The sequence below is a fragment of the Orycteropus afer genome, unplaced genomic scaffold, assembly GCF_000298275.1.
Source record: "Orycteropus afer afer isolate SDZICR_OR568_19922 unplaced genomic scaffold, OryAfe1.0 scaffold00078, whole genome shotgun sequence".
Lineage (NCBI taxonomy): Eukaryota > Metazoa > Chordata > Mammalia > Tubulidentata > Orycteropodidae > Orycteropus > Orycteropus afer.
Window position 1 is genome coordinate 4814406 of NW_006921665.1, and position 20397 is coordinate 4834802.

The 20397-nt window shown below is 42.4% G+C and overlaps 1 protein-coding gene across 1 annotated transcript in view; it reads right to left on the bottom strand.

The window, feature by feature from the left end:
- ITSN1 (intersectin 1) overlaps positions 1-20397 on the bottom strand; it is a 217486-nt gene that overhangs the window by 71222 nt on the left and 125867 nt on the right. The window contains exons 25-28 of the mRNA XM_007941304.1: positions 17183-17228; positions 14766-14887; positions 12847-12964; positions 10723-10914 (exon numbers count right to left, since the gene is read on the bottom strand). Of these exons, the coding sequence (XP_007939495.1) occupies positions 10723-10914; positions 12847-12964; positions 14766-14887; positions 17183-17228 (478 nt within the window). The remainder of the gene's footprint in view (positions 1-10722; positions 10915-12846; positions 12965-14765; positions 14888-17182; positions 17229-20397) is intronic.

Genomic DNA, 20397 nt, shown 5'->3' on the forward strand with positions numbered 1-20397 from the left:
GGGAGGAAGACATATGATCATCTGTTCTACGGCAGAGGGTGTGGGAGATTGAGTTACACCATTAGTGAGACGGGAAAGGCTCTGTGTCCAGCTCTCTGCACACCCCTCACTGCTTTCCTGACATTGGGCCCAGGAATGCCACAGTGGGGCGGGTGTGTGTTTGGGCCTGGAGATGATGAAAGTGGACCTTTTCATCAAGGGGTTTGGAGGTCAATGGAGATGGTTTTTAAGAGGGCCAGTTGGAAAGCTGTTGGTGAACAGAAGCCTGGACTTTTGTGAAAGTGTGTGACAGTGACTCAAAAGGCATCAGGAAGAATAAGAAAGAACTCTGGACCAGACCCAGGAGACCAGCTCTGGAACCATCCTCACCCAGGCCTTTACCTCACCACCAGCCAGCATCCCCTCCTACAAGCTGGAGCCCCATTCATCCCTTTACCTGCAATATTTTGGGTGCTTGATGATAGCAGCCACCTAGTTGATGGTTCTGTCAGAAGCTCAGGAAGGCTTCCTTGAGGAAGTGATGACTAAGCTGTGTTACAAAATTAGGCCAAATAAACATTAATGAGGAGAGAGAAGAAAGAGGGCTGTCAGGTGGGTCGGAGAATAAAGAAGCTGATCAGGCAGGGCCTTGCAGACCAGGTGGATTTGGGTCTTTATCCCACCAGGACCGGGACCCCACAGGATGTTTATAAGCAGAGGCAGAGGATTAATCAGAGTCTCTGGGTGGTACAAATAGTTAATGCACTTGGCTGCTAGCCAAAAGGTTAGCAGTTCAAGTCCACACCCATATGTGCCTTGGAAGAAAGGCCTGGCAATCCACTTCCAAAAAATCAACCATTGAAAACTCCATGCGGCACAGTTCTACTGTGACACACATGGATTGCCATGAGTTGAGATGAACTCGACAACAACTATTAGTGGTAGTAGGGCCTTGGCCAGTTTTTTTGTAGTTTTGATATGGTTCTCTGGCTGCAGTATGGAGACAAGGCTGAAAGATGAGCACACTTGCAGAGAGACCAGCTAGAAGACCACTGCCATCCAAACAGCATTTGCACGTGCTGTTCCTTCAGCTTAAAATGCTCTTCCCCTTCATCTTTGCATGCCATCTCCTCCCCTGCATCTAGGTCTCTACTTCATGTCACTTCTTCAGAAAGGCCTTCCCAGGCCATCCATGTGCCATCACCTTGGCCCTTAGTTACGTTCTGTCCCATCTCATTCATCCTTGGTAGAAATGATTTTTTTATTTGTTTGCTGATTGTCTCCCCACTCTCCTACAAGCTCCACAAGAGCCGGCCTCCTGTCTGCTTTTGTTGCGCTGAGCTCAGCCCAATCGCCAGTGCAATTCCACAGCCCTCAGCTGATATTCTTAGGATAAAGGCTGCTGGCTTGGGTAGGCTGGGTGCCTCTTTGCCTCACAGGCAATGTCCAGAATAGAGAGAGAGAGAGAGAAAGAGACACAGAGAACGAAAGAGAACTGACAGATGTACTCCTGCCCTTGAGACGAGATGGGATGAGGGTTCAACTGGATATCACGTCAGTGGAGGGCAGTATCTGAAGGCTTTTTTCCCGTGGGGCCTCAGGACTCCAAGGTAACACCCCAGAGAGGAAAGGGGCATCCTGGCTTGGCCTCCTCTGCTAGGCAGATTGCAGGGCTCAGGCTTGGCTGGAGGGCTGGCAAACACAGTGGCAGCTTCCCAAAGCTCTGGTCCTAAGCGGCGTCTCCTGGTGTACGCAGAGGGGCAGGGAGAGAATTAACCTCCCAGAGTCTCTCACTGGACTTGAGGCAGCTGCTCTGGAGATGGCACCATGGGGCCCCCCTTGCAGCACATGTTCCTTGTCCAAACTGCATGATTGCTTAAAAAAAACAGCTGCTGGCATGTTGAGGGCCGACCGTCCCATTCTTTGCTGGCAAGAGAACACAAGGCCACAGAATGCAGAACTGAGAAAGAAAAGACCCAGTGACTCAAGGCATTTGTGACAGGTTTATTGTGGCACACCACATGGGCCTGCCAACACCGTCCATAGAGGTGACCTTTAAAAGCCTCGCACATTCAGTTTTCCCTGTGGGTACCCCCCACCATCAGCCGTGTGAAACTCGGGGGCAGCTTCTCCACACCCACCAGGAGTCTGCAGATTGGAATGTGGACTCAAGTCCAAAGAGGGCTACAGCCTATGCAGTGAGCACAGGGAAGATGTTTTTAAGAGCTGCTTGTTTTGATGAGTGGGCTTTCTGTTTATGGGAAAAGGGGACCATGGTTTGTCCACAAGCGAGTAGGGTAAATCTTGAAATGAGGTATCTATAAGCTTTAAGGGAACTTGTCCTTAATCTATAAACACACATCTTCTGATAGCCCTTAAAAGGCACACAGTTCACCTGCTGTCTGGTTTAATGCAAAGAAAGCAGGAAGCCACTGGATAGAATTCATTGTGGCATAAATGCCTTTTGTCTCCAAAAACAACAAAGCTAGTGTCTATTGCTGCTTACTATCTGCAAGGCATTGTTATCATCATCTCCTTTTTTATATATATGAGGAAACTGAAGCACAAAGAAATGAAGTATCTTGCCCAAGATCACACAGCTAGTAAGTGGCTGAGCTGGGAATTTGAACCCATGCTCTGAATCACCATACTGTATTGTTTCTTAGTTTCCATAAGGGTCCAGGATACAATTATATTGACCCCTGTACCCCTGAATAAATATCTTCCTAGCTCTGGTGGCACAGTGCCTGAGGCATTTGACTGCTAACTAGAAGGTTAGCAGTTCAAACCCACCAGCTTCTCCATGGAAGGAAGATGGGTCAATCTACTTCTGTAAAGATTTATTGCCTTGGAAACCCAATGGGGGGTGCTAAGAATCAGAACTGACTCGATGGCAGTGAATTTGGGTTTTTGGATGGGCAGGTGGCCTACAGGAAAATAAAACGTCTCTAAATTTTCTTAGAAATGGAGTGAAATACTAAACTGAACTCGTAGAGAAGCTCAATATTAGAATATATGGGTGCCATGTTTTTCTGGCAGAGGCCAGGAATGAGCATTGAAAAGCTATAGCAGCACATGTCCTTGTGTGGGCACAGAACAAGGGCATCTCTGGCAAGGCTGCATCTCTGGAAAATTGGTCCATGGACAGGGGGACAAAGAATGAAAGTTATGGCAGGCCAGCTCGATCTTTGGCATGTGCATTCAAAGTATGCAGCAAAGGAGTCCTTCCTAATAGCTACAAACTCCCATGGCCATCCCAAAAGTGAGGAACCACATAAGGAAAGAGGAACCCAATCCCCCATCTCTTCAAAGGATTATTTGGAAGTGGGTAGCTAGTTCTGAGACTCTGGGATGGATCAGTGAATCAGTTCCCTTTGACATTGACTCATGGTGACCCCATGGGTCAGAGTAGAACTATGCTCCACAGGGTTTTCAATGGCTAATTTTTTGGAGGTAGATCACCAGGCCTTTCTTCTAAGGCACTTCTGGGTGGACTCAAACCTCCAACCTTTCAGTTAGCAGCCGAGTAGTACATTAGCCCTTTGTACCACCCAGGGGATCTCTGAGATGGCAGGGCTGCTCTTCTCAAATGGTCCCACTGAAAAGAGGAGTAGCCAAAAGGTTGAAGAATTGACCTTGGCAAAGTCACTTCATCTTCCTGGATCCTCAGTGTCCTCAATGTGCCCAGTGCCATGTAGGATCTCAATTCAACTAATAATCTGTGGGGAGCATCTCTGCATCTTTCCATCCCCATCCATATCAGCCTGTTTCCTTCTTCCTGGTGGGACTGGGAACACAACTAAGTGGATTGGATCAGAGTGCATGGCTGCATGGTGACAGGGATCCAGATAAGTGAAGGGACAGCACAGGACATTTAAGGGGAAAACAGAGGGATCAGTTGTTTAATACTTTCCCTGAATGCAACACTTTCCTTCATGAAAAAGCAGCAGATTAAATAAAGTGCCTTACCCCCACCTGGCTTAGAGTTAGAAGCAACTACATCAAGAGAAGGATCTGCCCAACTTTTTCAGTTATGATGGGCTGAGTCAAAGAAATGGATATTTCCTCTTTTGAGGCTTGCAACATCACTCTGAAACTATGTGCCAGGCAGATGTGGAAACACCAGCTGTCAGCCTTCACCAGAATCTTTTATGGGGTGGTATTTATCTGCTTTCTGCCTACACCCTGACCTCACCATTCAAAGCATTGTTACCAAGCTACAGACATAGGCATGTTAAACCCATTGCCAACAAGTCAATTCCAACTCATAGCAACTCTATATAGGCATTTACCTGTGAATCACTCTCTCTGGCTCTCTGCCTTTCTTTTCTACTTTCTTTTTCTCTCTCCCTGCCTCTTTATCTCTCTGCCTCTCTCGTTGCACATCTTTTTCTCTGACACACACACACACACACACACACTCTGTTGATATCATAAAGTAGTAACATGGTAGTATCTAAAAGGAAGTATGCTTAACAGAAAGTTACACTGACACAAGAATTTTATAGCTGATTCTCATTTTTTTTACACTAAACCAAACTCACTGCTGTCAAGTCGATTCGACTCATAGCAACCCCTCCTTGGATTTCTATGGCAGCATCTCTACCGAAATAGATTGCCCAATCTTCCTTCTGAGGAGTGGCTGGTGGGTTTGAACTGCCAGCCTTCTAGTGATCAGTCAAACGCCTTAGGCACTACACCACCAGAGTTTTTTTTTTTTTTTAACAGTCTTAAATTTTTGTGAATCAAGTCATATCATTTAAGAATGCCTTGGGAGTTTTTGATGTAAAGAACAAACCTTCCTGAGATGCCATGGAACTCTCTGAAATGGAGTAAACTACATACCAAGAAACATTCTGGAAGTCTGGTTTTTCTTAAGTGGAGTTTTCTAAAGAGGGGCCCAACAAAACTGTGGCTGAGAAAAAATATTCAGAGGCTACTGTATCCTTTGACCTTATAGTTCTCCATCCTACCAGATTCAAAATATCATACTTTGGAAAAGGGTGGGAGCCCTGGTGGCACAGTGGTTAAAATGCTCGGCTGCTAACCAAAAGGTCAGCAAACCCACCAGCCACTCTGCAGGAGAAAAAGATGTAGCAGTCTGCTTCTGTAAGATTTACAGTCTCTGTAAGATTTACAGTCTTAGAAACCCTCTGGGGACAGTTCTACTCTGTCCTACAGGGTCGCTATTGAGTGAGAATTGACTCCAAGGCAGTGGTTTTGGTTTTTGGTGTTTTGGTAAGGGACACTTTTTCCATGCATTTTTAGGACTGTTGTTGTTCTTCATAATTTCTCTACAAAGTCTCTTGGGTATTTTTGGAACTGAAAAGAAAGAGGATTAATTTATAATTTTGTTAGATGAACAAAATAATATTTGCTTACTTCTAGAAATGACTTTTCAATTTGCCAGAAAGCAGGACCAATTGTGACTTGTTATGTCCAGTCCTCAACTGTTCTACCCTTGTAGGAGTGGATACTTGGCCCCAGGCGATGGGGAGCCCCTTCACTTCCCTGGTCCCCGGCCTCCTTCTCAGACTAAATGAGTAAGACACCGGGAGCGGCCCCTTTCAAGGATATCACTGCTTAGGGGAAGCTCAAATGTAAAGGAAAAAGAAACTGGAGAGTCTTCTCAGTTTTCTCTCTGAGGTAGATGTAATGCATGCTGAGAACTGAGACTATGGTGTTTTCTTCATATTCACTAATTTGTTTGATTCACTCATTCAACATGCACTTTCGAGCACCTCATCTACTATGCATATTAGGTGAACTATATGTAATTGCCATTTCTATAAATAATCAACAATTGGCAATTTCATATGGTTAAACCTACTCTTTAAAGGTTTTCCTGAGCTAGTTACTAGTGTTTTTTTCTTTTTAATGGTAACAAAGGTGCAGATATTCTAATCTGGACTTGCTATGCTTCCAACAGAGATGCTTGGGCCTGGATTCTGTTCCAGACACTGGGCAGACATGTTCCCACCATACATGTAATGGTCTAATATGTTGTAACTTCCACAAAGGAATGAAGCCTTTCTTTAGATCAGTTTCTCACAGACAACATTTCATGCAGAGGCAGCTGGAGTGTAGGTCGCTTGGGGAGCCCCTGGCAAACACCCTATCCCTTCAGGTCTCTAGGCCCTGCTTCTGCAGCGCAGAGACAGTGGCCCTGGGAAGGCAATTCATGACTCTGCAAGATAAAGGTGATTTTCTTTGTATTCTTATCGTGCTACTGGAGCAAAACCATATTCAAAGTTCCATTGTAAATACACTCGCACAGACAAATCAACACCAACATAAAATTAAATGATTTAATGACCAGTTGTTTTTAACAAAGAGCTCAAAAAACCTGACACCTTTGAATTCTGGGGCTGAAGGAGGCAGTATCATTTCATAAATTTAATTAGAAGTAAAAAGCTTTCTCTCCCTTTTATTCAACTTTTCACTAATCAGGTTCTTGGAGAATATGATTAGTATAGCTTAATCCAGCAGCAAAATTCAAACAGTAAGGGGAATAATCAAGTATATTAAGGACAAATTTAAAATCTAAAACCAAGGTTCCGGGACACTTTTTGTGCTTCAGGTATATGATGTGAGTTTATCAAATGATTAAATTTACTTAGTAGTTATCCCCATAGCAACCCCTATTGCCACCAACAGAGCCATGTTTGGTCATGAGTAACCAGGTCAACACTAACCAAGGTGGCCAGTGGGCAAGACAAGAGTTTCTTAACCTCAGCACTAGTGACATTTTGGGTCTGGTAATTTTTTATTGTGTGGGACCGTCCTGTGCATTGTGGGATACTCAGCAGCATCCTCAGCTTCTATCCACTAGATGTGAGCACCACCTCCAAGCTGTGACCATCAAAAAATGTTGCCAGACATTGCCAGCATCCCCCGATAGTGGTGGTGGGGCAGCAAACTGCCCCAGTTGAAAAGCACTGGGTTAGATGGAGACTGTACAACCACACATAATATGGGATGATTTGTGAGGGAAAAGAGCAGTATTCTGGGGAACAATTCATGTCAGCTTCAAAAATGCAGGAGAAGGCCTACAAAGGATGATCTACAGAGAGGGCATTATGTAGAGTGTTCCAGAGTACTGCAGAGTATTACCCACCTTGACAATCTTATCCTTTCCTTCCAGCCAAGCTCAAGGCTGGAGAAGAAATGCTGAATTACACAGGTGAAGAGGCTCTCAGGAAAAGGTGGGGTTTGCTGTCTTCATCTCTGTCCCACAATGGGAGTGGCAGGGGGTTGGGGGATAGTGATAGGGAGCTCCTCTCCTCCTACCTCAGGGCCTCTGCATCTAGAATATCCACCTCTCTTCATGATAAATGGAGAAAAGATAGAAGTTGTTAAGGATTTCATTTTGTTTGGATCCACAATCAACATCTATGGAAGCAGCAGTCAAGAAATCAAATGACATATTGCATTGGGCAATTCTGCTGCAAAAGACCTCTTTAAAGTGTTAAGGAGCAAAAATGTCACTTTGAAGACTAAGGTGCACTTGACCCAAACCATGGTATTTTCAATAGCCTTATATGCATGTGAGCACTGGACAGTGAATAAAGAAGACAGCAGAAGAATTGATGCGTTTGCATTGTGGTGTGCTGGTTAAGAATATTGAATGTACTATGGACTGCTAGAAGAAAGAACAAATCTGTCTTGGAGGATGTGTAGCTGAATGCTCCTGGGCAGCAAGAATGGCCAGAAGGCATCTCTCAAACACTAGTCATGTTGTCAGAAGGGACAAGTCCCTGGAGAAGGACATCATGCTGGGTAAAGTGGAAAAGGGGAAGACCCTCAATCAGATGGAATGACACCGTGGCTGCGACAGTGGACTCAAGCCTGGTAATGACTTTGAGGCTGGCGCAGGACAGGGCAGTGTTTTGTTCTGTTGTATACAGGATTGCTATGAGTCAAAACCAACTTGATGGCACCTAACAACAACTTCCCCTTTTCACCTGGCTCCTACTTATCCTTCAGTTCTCAGGTTAAAAGTCACTTCCTCCTGGAAGAATTCTGTGACCCTTTCCCAACAATCTCCCCATCCCATCTGCTCTGGGTGTCTGTACTCAGCAGTGCCTTCATCAGTGCACCCCCTAGCACAGAACTGATCACACACACCACATATATTACATGTACCACAGTAGTTTCCTTTTCTATTTGGTTTCTTCCATTAGAATATGAACCCCAAGAGGACAGGGACCCCTGTCTCTACTGAGTACCACATTCTTCCCAGAGTCCAGCAGAGTATCCTACATATAGTCGATGTCTTCCCCCAAACTACTTACTGAATTGATGAATGAAATTGTTTTTTTAACTGAAAGTCAGGGGAGGACCAGTAAGTGAAACTGATGATGGTGTAAACAAGCACACTGTCATCATGGCAAAGAGTTCCATCAATGTACAGTGGCTTATTTCTGCAAAGGCAACCAAACTGGAGTGTGTGAGGCAAAAGCGGATCCTGATCCACTGTAGGAAGATGTGATAAAGTTTCTGTCTTCATCCACTTATTTTTGGATGTCAACATGATATATCTTTTGGACAAATGTTTTGTTCCCAGAGCCAAATCACACACTTGTTCCAACATATCAACAACATATACTGAGAGTCTAATGAGATAGTTAACTGTTAAGTGGGAGGTTGTTCTATTCTTCAAAGCCAGTATTATAAGGAGCAATCATTTACATACTGATCAGGGAGGGGTGTTTAGCAAGGGGAGAGGGAGGTCGTTCAAATATGACTTGGTGAGAATAAGTCTGTATTTCAAAGAACACACGTAAAAAATGACATGTGGCAGCAGGCCACCTGCTGACACCTATCTGTTTGGGACCCCATCACCACAGTCAGGTTCCAACATCAAGAACACAGAGACATTTCCGTCTAACTTTTATATGAAGAATTTAATTATCTACACACGTAACTAATTCAAAAGGTTGTATTACAGTTGTTAAAGCCGCAGGTTTAGATATTTATATATTTTACATTCATATTCATTAAAACACTGAAGCGCAATGGAATAAGGAGGGGTTGTCCTTACTCTTTGCACCACGGAAATGGAGCAGGACCTCTACAGCACTGCTAGCACAGACTCAGGAGAGAGCAGTGTGCAAACAGAAGGTGGCTACATGTTAAGAAGGCATCATTAGTAGAACAGCTAGGTTGTGCTTGAGGGTCCCCTCCATCCCACCCCCATCCCTCATATTCTGTGCTGTCAGCAACAGGCATTTTTTATTGAGAGCTTGAAACTAGTGTTTAAAAGACAAACATGGCTTCAGCTATAGCACGTCTAACACACAAACGGACCATGAGCTCCATTTAATATTAATCTGTAGAAATTCCACAGTCTAGTTAAAAAATGTAAACATTGGAAATTAATTGCAGGGAGATTTCTATACATTCTTTCTTGTCAAGAAAATTACTTGTCCAAAATATGTCATTCCATGAAAAGTACTTGGAATAAAAAGTCATGTAACAGAGACTACAAAAGAGATTGCCAGTATATTGATCTTAACAACCTCCATGTTGTTGTCTACTGATTCATGGTATGAAAACACACGAAATTAAAAACCCAAAACAGAAAACACCAACTCAACCAGATAAATCTGAGACCAAACATAAGCACAGGTGCTTTCTCATGTGGCTACAAGGTCACTGTGCAAAATAAAATTAATGATTAGAGCATCATACAAGGGTAATAGCTTTTGCCATGGAGAGAACTAATTTCTTATGTACAGGATGTATTACATGCTCACCAAATTACAGCTGATACACACAAACAAGCACAAAATACCTTCTGTTTAATGGGCTCATTCTACACATCTTTAAAACAGATATACTGAACTCCTCTGTACTTCTGGGGGGCAAACTACACAATTTAGTTGGTAACACTGGACAAAATGAAAAATTACATAGTCTCAGATTTATGGACATTTGGAACATATTTTTAATAGCACATGCAGCATTCCTTGATAGTGGGTCTTTTTGCAAAACCAAAATAGCAAAGAAATGATTTTTTTTATTAAAAGGCTAAAATATATATTTAAAAAGAATTTCCAAACTATTGAAAGCACCTGTGCAAAGGTGGGGGGAAATCAATTTGAGTCACAAGGAAAGCCACAAAAGGACCCACTACCCTGTGTATTTTTGTAATTTTTGCTTCTATCTCTGCAAGTAATAACTCAAACATTGCGATCACATGCAACTAAGGTAAAATGAGGTAAACTGCTCTGCAGTGAGTTCTTCTACTCAGAAGGCAGTAGATGATCATGCTGGAAGTCACATGATCAAGGCTGCATCTCCCATCATCCCTCTGGGCAGTGATATGGGATAGTGGGTCTCTTTGAGGACTTTCAAGCCTGAGTGGGGGATGGACAACATATGATTCCTAGAAAAAGGAGGAAAACAACACATAAGCAAAACAAAACAATGAGCAAAATTCAAGCTAGGAAAATGAGTCAGGCATGTAAACAGCATGGTGCCAAAATGATTTTAAAAAAAAGAAAAAAGGAAAAAGGGGGGAGAGGGAGGGAGAGGGCATGCTACAGAAGGAATGAAAAATAAATAAATAACCCCACAGGATAAAGTCTTGCATTACAGAAGGTCTTCAAAGAGACTGTTGTGAATGCAGCAATGTCTAGCTTTAAGTTCTGCAAACAAAGCTCGCAGAATCAGAGCAATGCTGCATGTTTTGCCGAAAGACACCAGAGAGGGGCGGTGGCAGAGCCGCCGAGCACTTACATTGCTGGCTGGGGTCCATGTCTGTGGTCATCTTCACGTAATTGGATGGGAAAAGCCCCACTTGTCCATTAACTTCTCCTTTCCACCAATCAGGGTCCTCCTTGTTGAGGACATTGATGATCTGGCCCTTGTTGAAGGCCAGTTCGTCGTCATTCTGCGCTGTGTAGTCGTACATCCCAATCACCTGGCACACTGCAGGAGATAGGCTGGGTGAGCAGCTGTGCGTCCACTGCAGCACGTGGAATGGGTAACTTGGGCCAAGAGATATTTTGGGTATCATTTTGCTCTTTTAGAACAGGATAAAATTAAGCAGAGGTGCTCTAATGGAATTTTTATGGTATAGACAACAGAGGAAGATGAAGGATTCAAAACCAAGACATCAGCAATATTTCCACAGTCTTTAGTTTTTATAACATCTTCCTCTTTTTCATGTTTACTTGTCAGCAGAAAATTTAAAATGATAATTTGAATGCTTTCATAGACTCATTTCTATTTGAGCACAGTGGAACTCCTTCATAATGCTGACTCTGAAGGATTGGACCAACGTTTGCCTTCATTTCCTGCTGAGTAGGACAGCTGTGTATCATTCGGACTTTAAATTTTTTTTTTTCTTTTTTAAGGCAGAAGGAGGTGATAATCAACTGACCTCCAAAAAATCTGAATCGTGAAAACTAGGAATCAGTGTTTTGAAAGAATTCCACTGTATTTTTGTGTATTAAAATAAGAAATGGCCAGACTCAAGAACAACATTTGCTCATTTTCTCTCAAACCTATTGTCATTAGTGGCCTTTGAGTTGGCCCTGACCCCACCCTAACAGAATGAAACTCTGCCTGGTCCTTCGTTGGTTGCAGGTACCCTTGTGATGATTTTTTGGAAGCAGATTGCCAGGCCTTTCCTGGCTTAGTTTTACTCTTAGTCTGAAAACTCCACTGAAACTTGTTCAGCATCATAGCAACACACAAGCCTCCACTGACTAACAGATGGTGAGAATTCTATCACTGAACCACCACTGCTCCCGTAGGTTAAAATATTCTCATTCCCTGTATGTTTGTATTTCAGGTTAAGTCTATACATTAGACTGCAATCCCCAATGAATTTTTCTTAACCAAGCTATACCTAGGTTTAGGTTTACCAAATTCTCCAACTCATCCAATCATTACAACAAATTATTCTGGGTGGCAGTGTACCACTACCCCCCTCCACACACACACACACACACACACACACACACACACAGGAGGAGAGATCTAGCAGCACCCCAGCCCTCTGCCCACATGAGGCCATGCATGGCTCAAGCACAGAGGCTCAGCTGGGTCGGGGAATCACTCAACAAAGTTGGCCAATCTTTTCATTTCTTACAAAGGCTGCCAAGTTTTCATCTTTTTTTTCACTGGGGTTGTACAGCACAGACATTTAACCACAAGATGTACTGGAACAAACATTTCTTACAAATGCCACCCAAGACTTGGTGGCTTAAAGCCCTAAAGCAGAATTCTGCTCCTCTAACCTCACCTCCCTCCATTTTTACAGAAGCATTTCATTCAGTCTCCTCAATCAGAAAACAGCCAAGCAGCTCGACTGTGGTGCTCTCTGTTCTTTTCCATCCTTGGAGGAAAGTGTGTACAACATCCTACTTGTTAACCGAAGCTCCTCTGTTCACAGTGAATGTCGCAGGGAGTTATTTTAGTCTTCAGTGAACATGACATTACCACCAGCAGACCCCCAATGGCCTCCAGCCCAATCTCCTGACCTATTTAGACCCTCGTCATTTATTTTTAGGATTGTCCTTCTGTTCCCTCACCCCCTAGCCCAAATCTCAATGTAAATAGCTGGAAGGAAATCAAGAGAAAAATCAGGCTTGAATGTCCTAGCATTCATGACTCCTTTAGGAAGAGAGTCTCAACAAGGGCTCTGTTGTACCCAGCACAGTAAAGCTACTTAGATATTTGGTCCTTTTGAAAAACATATTCTATATCACAGTAACTGGGTGTGAGTTCCAGCAATGACAAGAAATGCATAAAGCAGATGTGAACACCAATCGAAGATGCTTCATGAGAAAATCAAGTGGAAAGACTAAAGTGACATGCACACCATTTTCCAATCAGAGACTATAGACACCTTACCTGCAGGTAATGCCATGGACTTTGGTGGCTCTGTTGGAGTAATTTTGCTTGTTCCAGGGCTTAAAAGTTTTACATAGTTAGCTGGGAACCAGCCTATCTGGCGCTTTTTCCCACGAGCCTAATAAGAAAATAATTTTATCAGAATTTTAAAAATGGTTCACATTCTTTCATGATAGTTTGTTTAGTAACAGCACTTATACAAAGTTTACATGTAACTGAAAACCAAATGGCATTAGCATTAGAGTCCATGGATTACTAAATTTCAAAAACAAGCTACCACAGCTGAAATTCACATTGTGGCAGATGGATCAGCAAATCCTGGAATGATTTTGCATCAGCTGAGTCATGTTGATCACAAATTCAGGACACAGGCAGTGTATCCAGGATAGAAAACCCCTGCTCATGTAACATTAGCACTCTGCTGTTAATTCAGGGAGTGTATAGGTTATGGCTAATGCCAACATTATTTATGGATTTTAGGACTAATACTACTAGCACTAGTCCTAAATAATTTCATTCTGTTGTACATGGGGTCACAATGAGTCAGAGCTGACTCAACAGCACACAACAACAATAATAGCTGTTAACACTTATTGAGTGTTTTCTATGAGGCAGGCTTTGAGCTAATCACTTTATATATATTTATCCACACAATTCCAGAAGGGTGATTATTATTATTATTATTCCCATTTTCCATATGAAGACAATGAGGTCAGAAAAGTTAAGTGACAGCCTCAAGATCACAGGTCAGTTAGTGGAAAGCCAAGATTCACACCTACATCTGCACTCTTCTTTACAGGATTTTAAACCATGTGACTCTGTTACTACCCATTCCAAAACAAGGAAACATAACTAAGAGAAAAGAAAACTCCCATTGCCTTACTTCTGTCCCCCACCCCTAGTCAATTTATCAAGCAGAGTGGTGCAAACATGCTTGGCTGCTAACTGAAAGGTTGGTGGTTTGGGTCCACTGAGAGGCTCCTGAGAAGACAGACCTGATGATCCACCTCTGGAAGATGACAGCCACTGAAACCCCATGGTGCATAGTACTATTCTCTGACATGCACAGGGGTCACTCACTCAATGGCAACTGGTAAATTCTGGGTTACTCTAAGAACAGATCAAGCTTCATATTACTTGTGGTCTGACAGACTGCATGCCCTTGGCTTGAGGACAAAAGGGAACCCACCAACACTTGGAGCTATTCAACTACTAGTTCCCACATGTTTATCTATCTAGTCTGTGTTCATGTGCTCACAATGACCCCACTATGTCCTCCACCTCTGCAGTTGTACAAGGGCATGACACGAGAGCTCACTGGTAATTCCTTCATTTGTGCATCCACAGTGAGAAAGCCACTCTAGTAAAAGCAATAGCTTTCCCAGCCATGGCAAATTACTCACTTTATTGTGAATTGCAGAAACTATTCTAAACTCTCTTTGAGAAAGGCTAGGAAGTGTGAGGACTAAAAAACAAGGTCCCTGACTCCAAGGAGCTGATAACCTAGATAGGACAACCTATATATGATTACAGGGGAATTAAAAATATTGTGATGGGCAGATGTGACTTTGAACGCAAAGAAACTGGGTATTGTACTATCATACCATGCCACTGATCCAGCACTCCACTCACAGTGCCACAACACTGAAAGATGACTCAGGTGTCCCTTGTTACAGGCATCCTCACTATTCCAACATTCACTGGTTGAACTCAGGAATCAAATAGATTTGGATAAATTTTCAGGTGAATCCCTAGCCAAGGCATGACACAGATTCAGATAATGTGGTGTCTTTCGCTATCCAAACCAAGTGTTAGGAAGTGAGGGATTATTTGTAGTTTCTGATGAAATAGTGTCTGTTTGACATTTTGCATATTGAAATCTGAACGGAGAACTATAAACAAATGGAAAAGAAACTAACTTGTAGTTCTCCTTCCCACCATCCACCTGGATTCTTTTTTCGGATCAAAATCAGTTGACCAGGGGCCAGGGTAAGCTGCTCGGGGCCGGTAGCAGTGTATGAGGCAATAACTTGAGCAATTTCTGAAAAACAAGACCAAACATTGTGATACAGCATTATCGTCGTGAGAAGGGAATTCTCAGAAGGCAGAGCTCCCTCCCAGCTTCACAAATTAACATAATCAAAACTAATGTCTTGGGCTAGTTTCCTACTATATGAATAAGCCTCACTGTATTACCACCCCATTCTATGTGTCACAATGCAAATGCAGCATTCAAGGGTGACCTTTTTGTTCTGTCTAGGGTCCCACTGTAGCACATCATCATCACCTGTCAGAAGTTACTTACCAACTTCCTTCCATGGATGCCTACTCCCCACCCCACTTCCAGCACCTTCTGCCAATTCATGCTCTCACAATTATCATGAACTCTTTGGATGATGCCAAAGGCCCCATTCATCTCCACCCCTGACCCCACCCTCAACACAGAGTTTTGCACACAGTAGCATTCAATGACTGAATAAATGAAGTTGAAGAAACTCAAGGGAAGCTCTCCCATCTGCCAAGTACAGCAGAAAGAAAAACTGTATTTCTTTCTGAAACCATCAGTTGATATGTAAGTTGTTGCCTTAGGCTCTCTCCCCGCCCCCCCAGCACACTCGTTTTCTTTGGAGCTCATATTTTGAGAGTGATCCCTGAATACAGGGCATGAATCATATCAATGCAAGTTTATTTCTTGTTACTTCAAATCAAGGAGGACCCTGGAGTTAAGAAGGGACATTTTATGAAAAAAAAAAAAAAAAAATCAACATAGAAGAAACATAAATAGTTCTTTACTTTTCTTGAATGTTAAGATCTCCTGGGACAAACTCCAGTAGTATCACAGACCAGGTTCTGCAACATACATTTCTATTGGCACAGGATGTTGAGGAGTCATATCTGCAATGACTACATTCTTAGGTTCTAGAAGCAATATAGAATAAACTGTTCTATTCCTCTACATCCCATCCTCAATAATAGCTCTTGGAAGAAAGGAAGGAAGGAAGGGAAAGGAATGAAGGAGGGAGAGAGACCCCAGACTCTGATAGCATTTCTTACTTTTCCACCAACTCTAGGGAGTAAGTAAGATGGAGGCACATAGACAAACTCCCGTTATTCTGTTCTACAAGAGGGGATTAGCCACCATGACAGGAACAACAAGCTGTCATGGTGCAAGCCTGGCTCTGTCTAATGCTTTGAGAACTTGGAAGCAAGAGAGAGCCCAGGTTACATATACCTTGGCTCTGCATGCTTTAAGCAGGGAAATCAGTGCTGGGAGGAAGTATTCTACATTAATATGCCAAGGAACAGTTCCAGATTCCAAGAGTTTTTAGTATGAAGAAGCCCAAATTAGTGTTCTATTTGGCTTCAGATGTTCTTGGCTCCACAGAGGACCTGGTATATGCGGCCAGCAATCTACCACAAGATTCTTTTCTGTCTTTTGTGTCCTTGAGCAGCTCACTGGTTTTCAGTGCAAAGGTTAGCTGATCTGGGCTCTATATGTGAAATATCTGGGCCCCTCGGAATTATAGTCCTAAACATAGAAGAACACTTACAGTTAAAACAGATTTGACCCAGATTATCTGGAGTCTGACTAAAATCCTAACACAACCTGCAAACCCACTTCTGCTTGACAGGGAAGCCCCCTCTGGAGCTGAGCACTAGACCCAGTCTTTCAGCAGAGGGACTCTTTCAACCTGTAATTTCCTAAGGACATAGCAGCAAAAAAGCTCAAATGACCTAGAAGAGAAAGGCGAGCCAGACAACCATATTATTTCACATCTGCTTCTTTCTTCTTTCATGCTCCTATTTACAGAACATGTGATTTTGTTCAAATAAACAACAATACTTTGAATCCAGAGGGATGACGATAATTTCATACCTTCAACATGCACCTGAGGAAAACCACCCAATGGCTTCTAAATTAACTGGATCTGGCCTAGAGCTTCATTCTGTAATATCTCTTCTCCTCTACTGTGTGTCCTGGGACTTGCTGTGTTGTCAGGAAATGAAAAAAGAGTTCCCAAGCCTCACAAGAAGGGTGAGTAGGAAGCAGTGGACCCTGCAATCTCACAGCTCCATGCATTGCCATTTCCTGCCATCTTGCCTGGATTAATTCTTTTCAACCTAAAACAACATTCTGTCTGCCTAACATTACCACTCTCCAAGTGTGAAACAACAGCCTAGTTTCATAGCTATGGATACATTATTAATAGATTCCAAGGAAAGGATCCAACTTCCTGCTTTTGTTTAGGCACCTGGCCCTAATAAACAGAGATGGTGAGTGACTATCAATTACAATTGAAACATTGAAAAATAAGCATCAGGGTTTGTAACTTACCAGGTTTTTTTCCTAAACTCCCTGTTTTCCCAGCAGTTCCAGAGCCCTTAAAACAGAGCAAAAGGTCTCATTTGCATACTGAGTAGTTTTGGTCATGCAATTCAAAAAATGATTAGTGATGATACAAACCATCATGAGCCCCCTAAGTCCCCATTTTCATTCTGTGGAAGCCCAGTAGCACTGTGTCACCTGACATTAGGCTGTGTATCAGGAAAGCACAGGACAAAACAACTACTTAAAACATGTGGCTCCTACTCTCTTCTGTAGAAGAAAAACAACAAAGAACATGGCACCGTAGCATCCATGGGGCTCTGCTCAGGTGGTGACTATGTGTGACACAGGTGCATCCTGTACTTGGGTCACATCATACACAGGACTGCATGCAAGGAAGACTACTCATCTACAACCTAAACACTGAACTTGTTCCTTATTAACAAATTGTCCATTACGAAAGATTTCACACTTAAAAAATACAGAGAATATAACAGAAACCCCGGAGCCCACTGCTCAGATTTTTAAACAATAAAATATTAATATTTTGCTACATTTGCTTTAGAGCTTTATTCTGTAAAGAACTAAACCAGTACAGGTACACTTAAGACTTCCCTCCTCCCCCAGGCCTACCCCATCCACTTCTCTCTATCCTAAGAAGTGGCCTTTCTGCCTACATTTTTACACTTTTAGACACTGAAACTTCTCTACCAGTGCTCGAAACGTAACCCACTGAAGCAGCCAGATTTCTGTCCAACTATTAAGTCTTCCATAAGTGCTTAGGGTTGAATTCCTTTCATGGATACTCATGGAATTTTAAACTGGCTGAGTAAGCCAACAGAGACCACAAGTGTCAGGATATGGGCCAAACTATAATCTGTTGTTACAAATTGCTTTATTCTGAATGAATTTTCACCATTGGGTCACCATCTTGCAATAAACGAGGTATCTCAATTAAAACACAACAAGACAAAAAGCTTAATAAACTAAATGAGAATCACTGCAATATTAAAGATATATAACTTATCTGCCAGGAACACAACTACTCATGGTCTTTTTATTTTGGCTATTGACATTTAATAACCACTTATCAGGAAAAGTTTGGGTTTAAAATTTCACTCTGATGATGCTTTATTAGCAAAAACTTTCATAATACCAATCTCATTATTTTTATTAGATAAATATCAAAAGAATACTAATGAAACAAGATTCCAAATAATTACTTTCCTAGTAACAGGCTTGTGATATGCTGTCTACATTTCATTAAAATAAAAAGGAGCAAAGCCATCGGTGATATACAACCACAGAGTTCAAGCTGCTTCAGTATGGTCCCTTTGAAATGCCACACCAGCATTATAAGGTAGGATACTCAGGACAGATTCAGTCCTGGCTACACCTCAAGAATGCCACCATAAAAACTGCTGCTCAGACTGTGTGCCCCCACCTTCTCACCCAGAGTAGGGAGCAAGGATGGCACAACCCCGCCCCACACCCATAGGTCAGTTCTGCTCTCTGTATTTGAAGCTGGGCCTGGTTTTTCAGTGTAGTACTCTGAACTCTGTGTCTAAAGAAGATGAAAGGCTGGCTTTATTTTTTTCCTTAAAAAATATGACAGTAAAAAAGAAAAAAAATGACAATGTATTTTTCTAGCTTATTGACTTATAGAAAACTATAACTGATAAAGCATAATACAAGTAAGGCTTTTGTGTTTTAACTGATGTAAAAAGTAAGGTCACTTTCATGAAGGCAGTAAAAACCATCAAGGTTAGGCCTTCATGTTTTTCCCTCTGCTTCCCTGAAATATCATCTGCCTGATTCTTATTGGATCCAACATGCTGGCCTGGTAAAGGGTTTAATTGTCTCTCTCCAAGCATGGAGTACAATATGCCTGCTGTCTTATAGGGAGAACTTTCTTCTTCATTTCTGCCAAATTCCCCAAGGGTAGTCATCTTATGCAAATCCTTCAAGAGGTATTTCAGCTCTCTGCTCTTAAGACCACAACATGAGGAAGGGGGAAAAAGAAAATCAAAACAACACAACACTCCCCAAAAGAACAAAAATAAAAACCATTCCTGAGAATTTCAGAGCAGGGCAGAAGGCTTTACTACAGCATGGTGCCAGGTCCAGGCTTGGCCCCCAAAGCAGTGACCAGTACTAGGGTCTGCAGAATACCTAAAATATACCCTCCTGTCATTGCTGTTAGGTGCCTTTGAGTCAATTCCAACTCACAGCGACCCTTGTGATAAAGCAGAACTGCCCCAGAGGATTTCCTAGGCTATAACCTTTACGGGAGCAGATCATCAAGTCTTTCTCCCGTGGAGTGGCTGGATGGGTTCCAACTGACGACCTTTCCATTAGCAGCCAAGAGCTTAGCTGCTGCCCCACGAGGCTCCTTTATACCCCTCCACTGGCATTTAAAGGAGAGACAGCTTTGTATATGCACTTAAACCTGACAAAGCAGCCTCTTTAGGTTCTTTACCAGACTCTTCTCTCAATGCCTATGAGGTCTGAGGAGAGAAAGAAAACAGTGAAATGACTGCCTACATGAAAAAAAACTCAATCCCTGTTTCTTTATGTGCAATGCACCTGTTAAACTGCTACATTTATCCCCTGGAAGCCTAACTTGAAACCAGCTATTATTATACGAAGGGCTCCCATACTCTGGCAGGCTTAACCCACATTTTACTAAACTTGCACTATCATAAACCACACTTTCTACAATCAAGTTCTTAGGACCCACTTAATAATGGGAGCTACTTTCAATTTATAAGGATAACATAAATTCAGTCCCTGATCAGTAGTGATACTAAAGCTTAGCCAAACACATTAACATATATTGTGTCTTCTTACCATGTGGACAAATACAGAAATTAAAGGCGCTCTCTACTGCCCAATATTTCGGGGCCACTATCACTAGAACACTTCAATTTAGAAAGGCAAAACAGTGCTGTGTATCATTCCTGAGACATCCTTAATCAATGACCATGAAGACCTCATCAGTAAAGTTTATTCCAAATTAAAAGTCAGTTACATGCAAGAACAGAAATTATTACTGAGCATTACAGCTTCCACTTAGCACCATAAGTTCTTTGGTTTGTGGGAGGCCAAGGCCTACCCTGCAGCACCAAATGACAAATTCAAACAATTACAGATCACACTGCATTTCTGTCATGTTCCAGAACTTAAGTAAAATCCAACCAAGTGTTTCATTGTCAAACACTGTG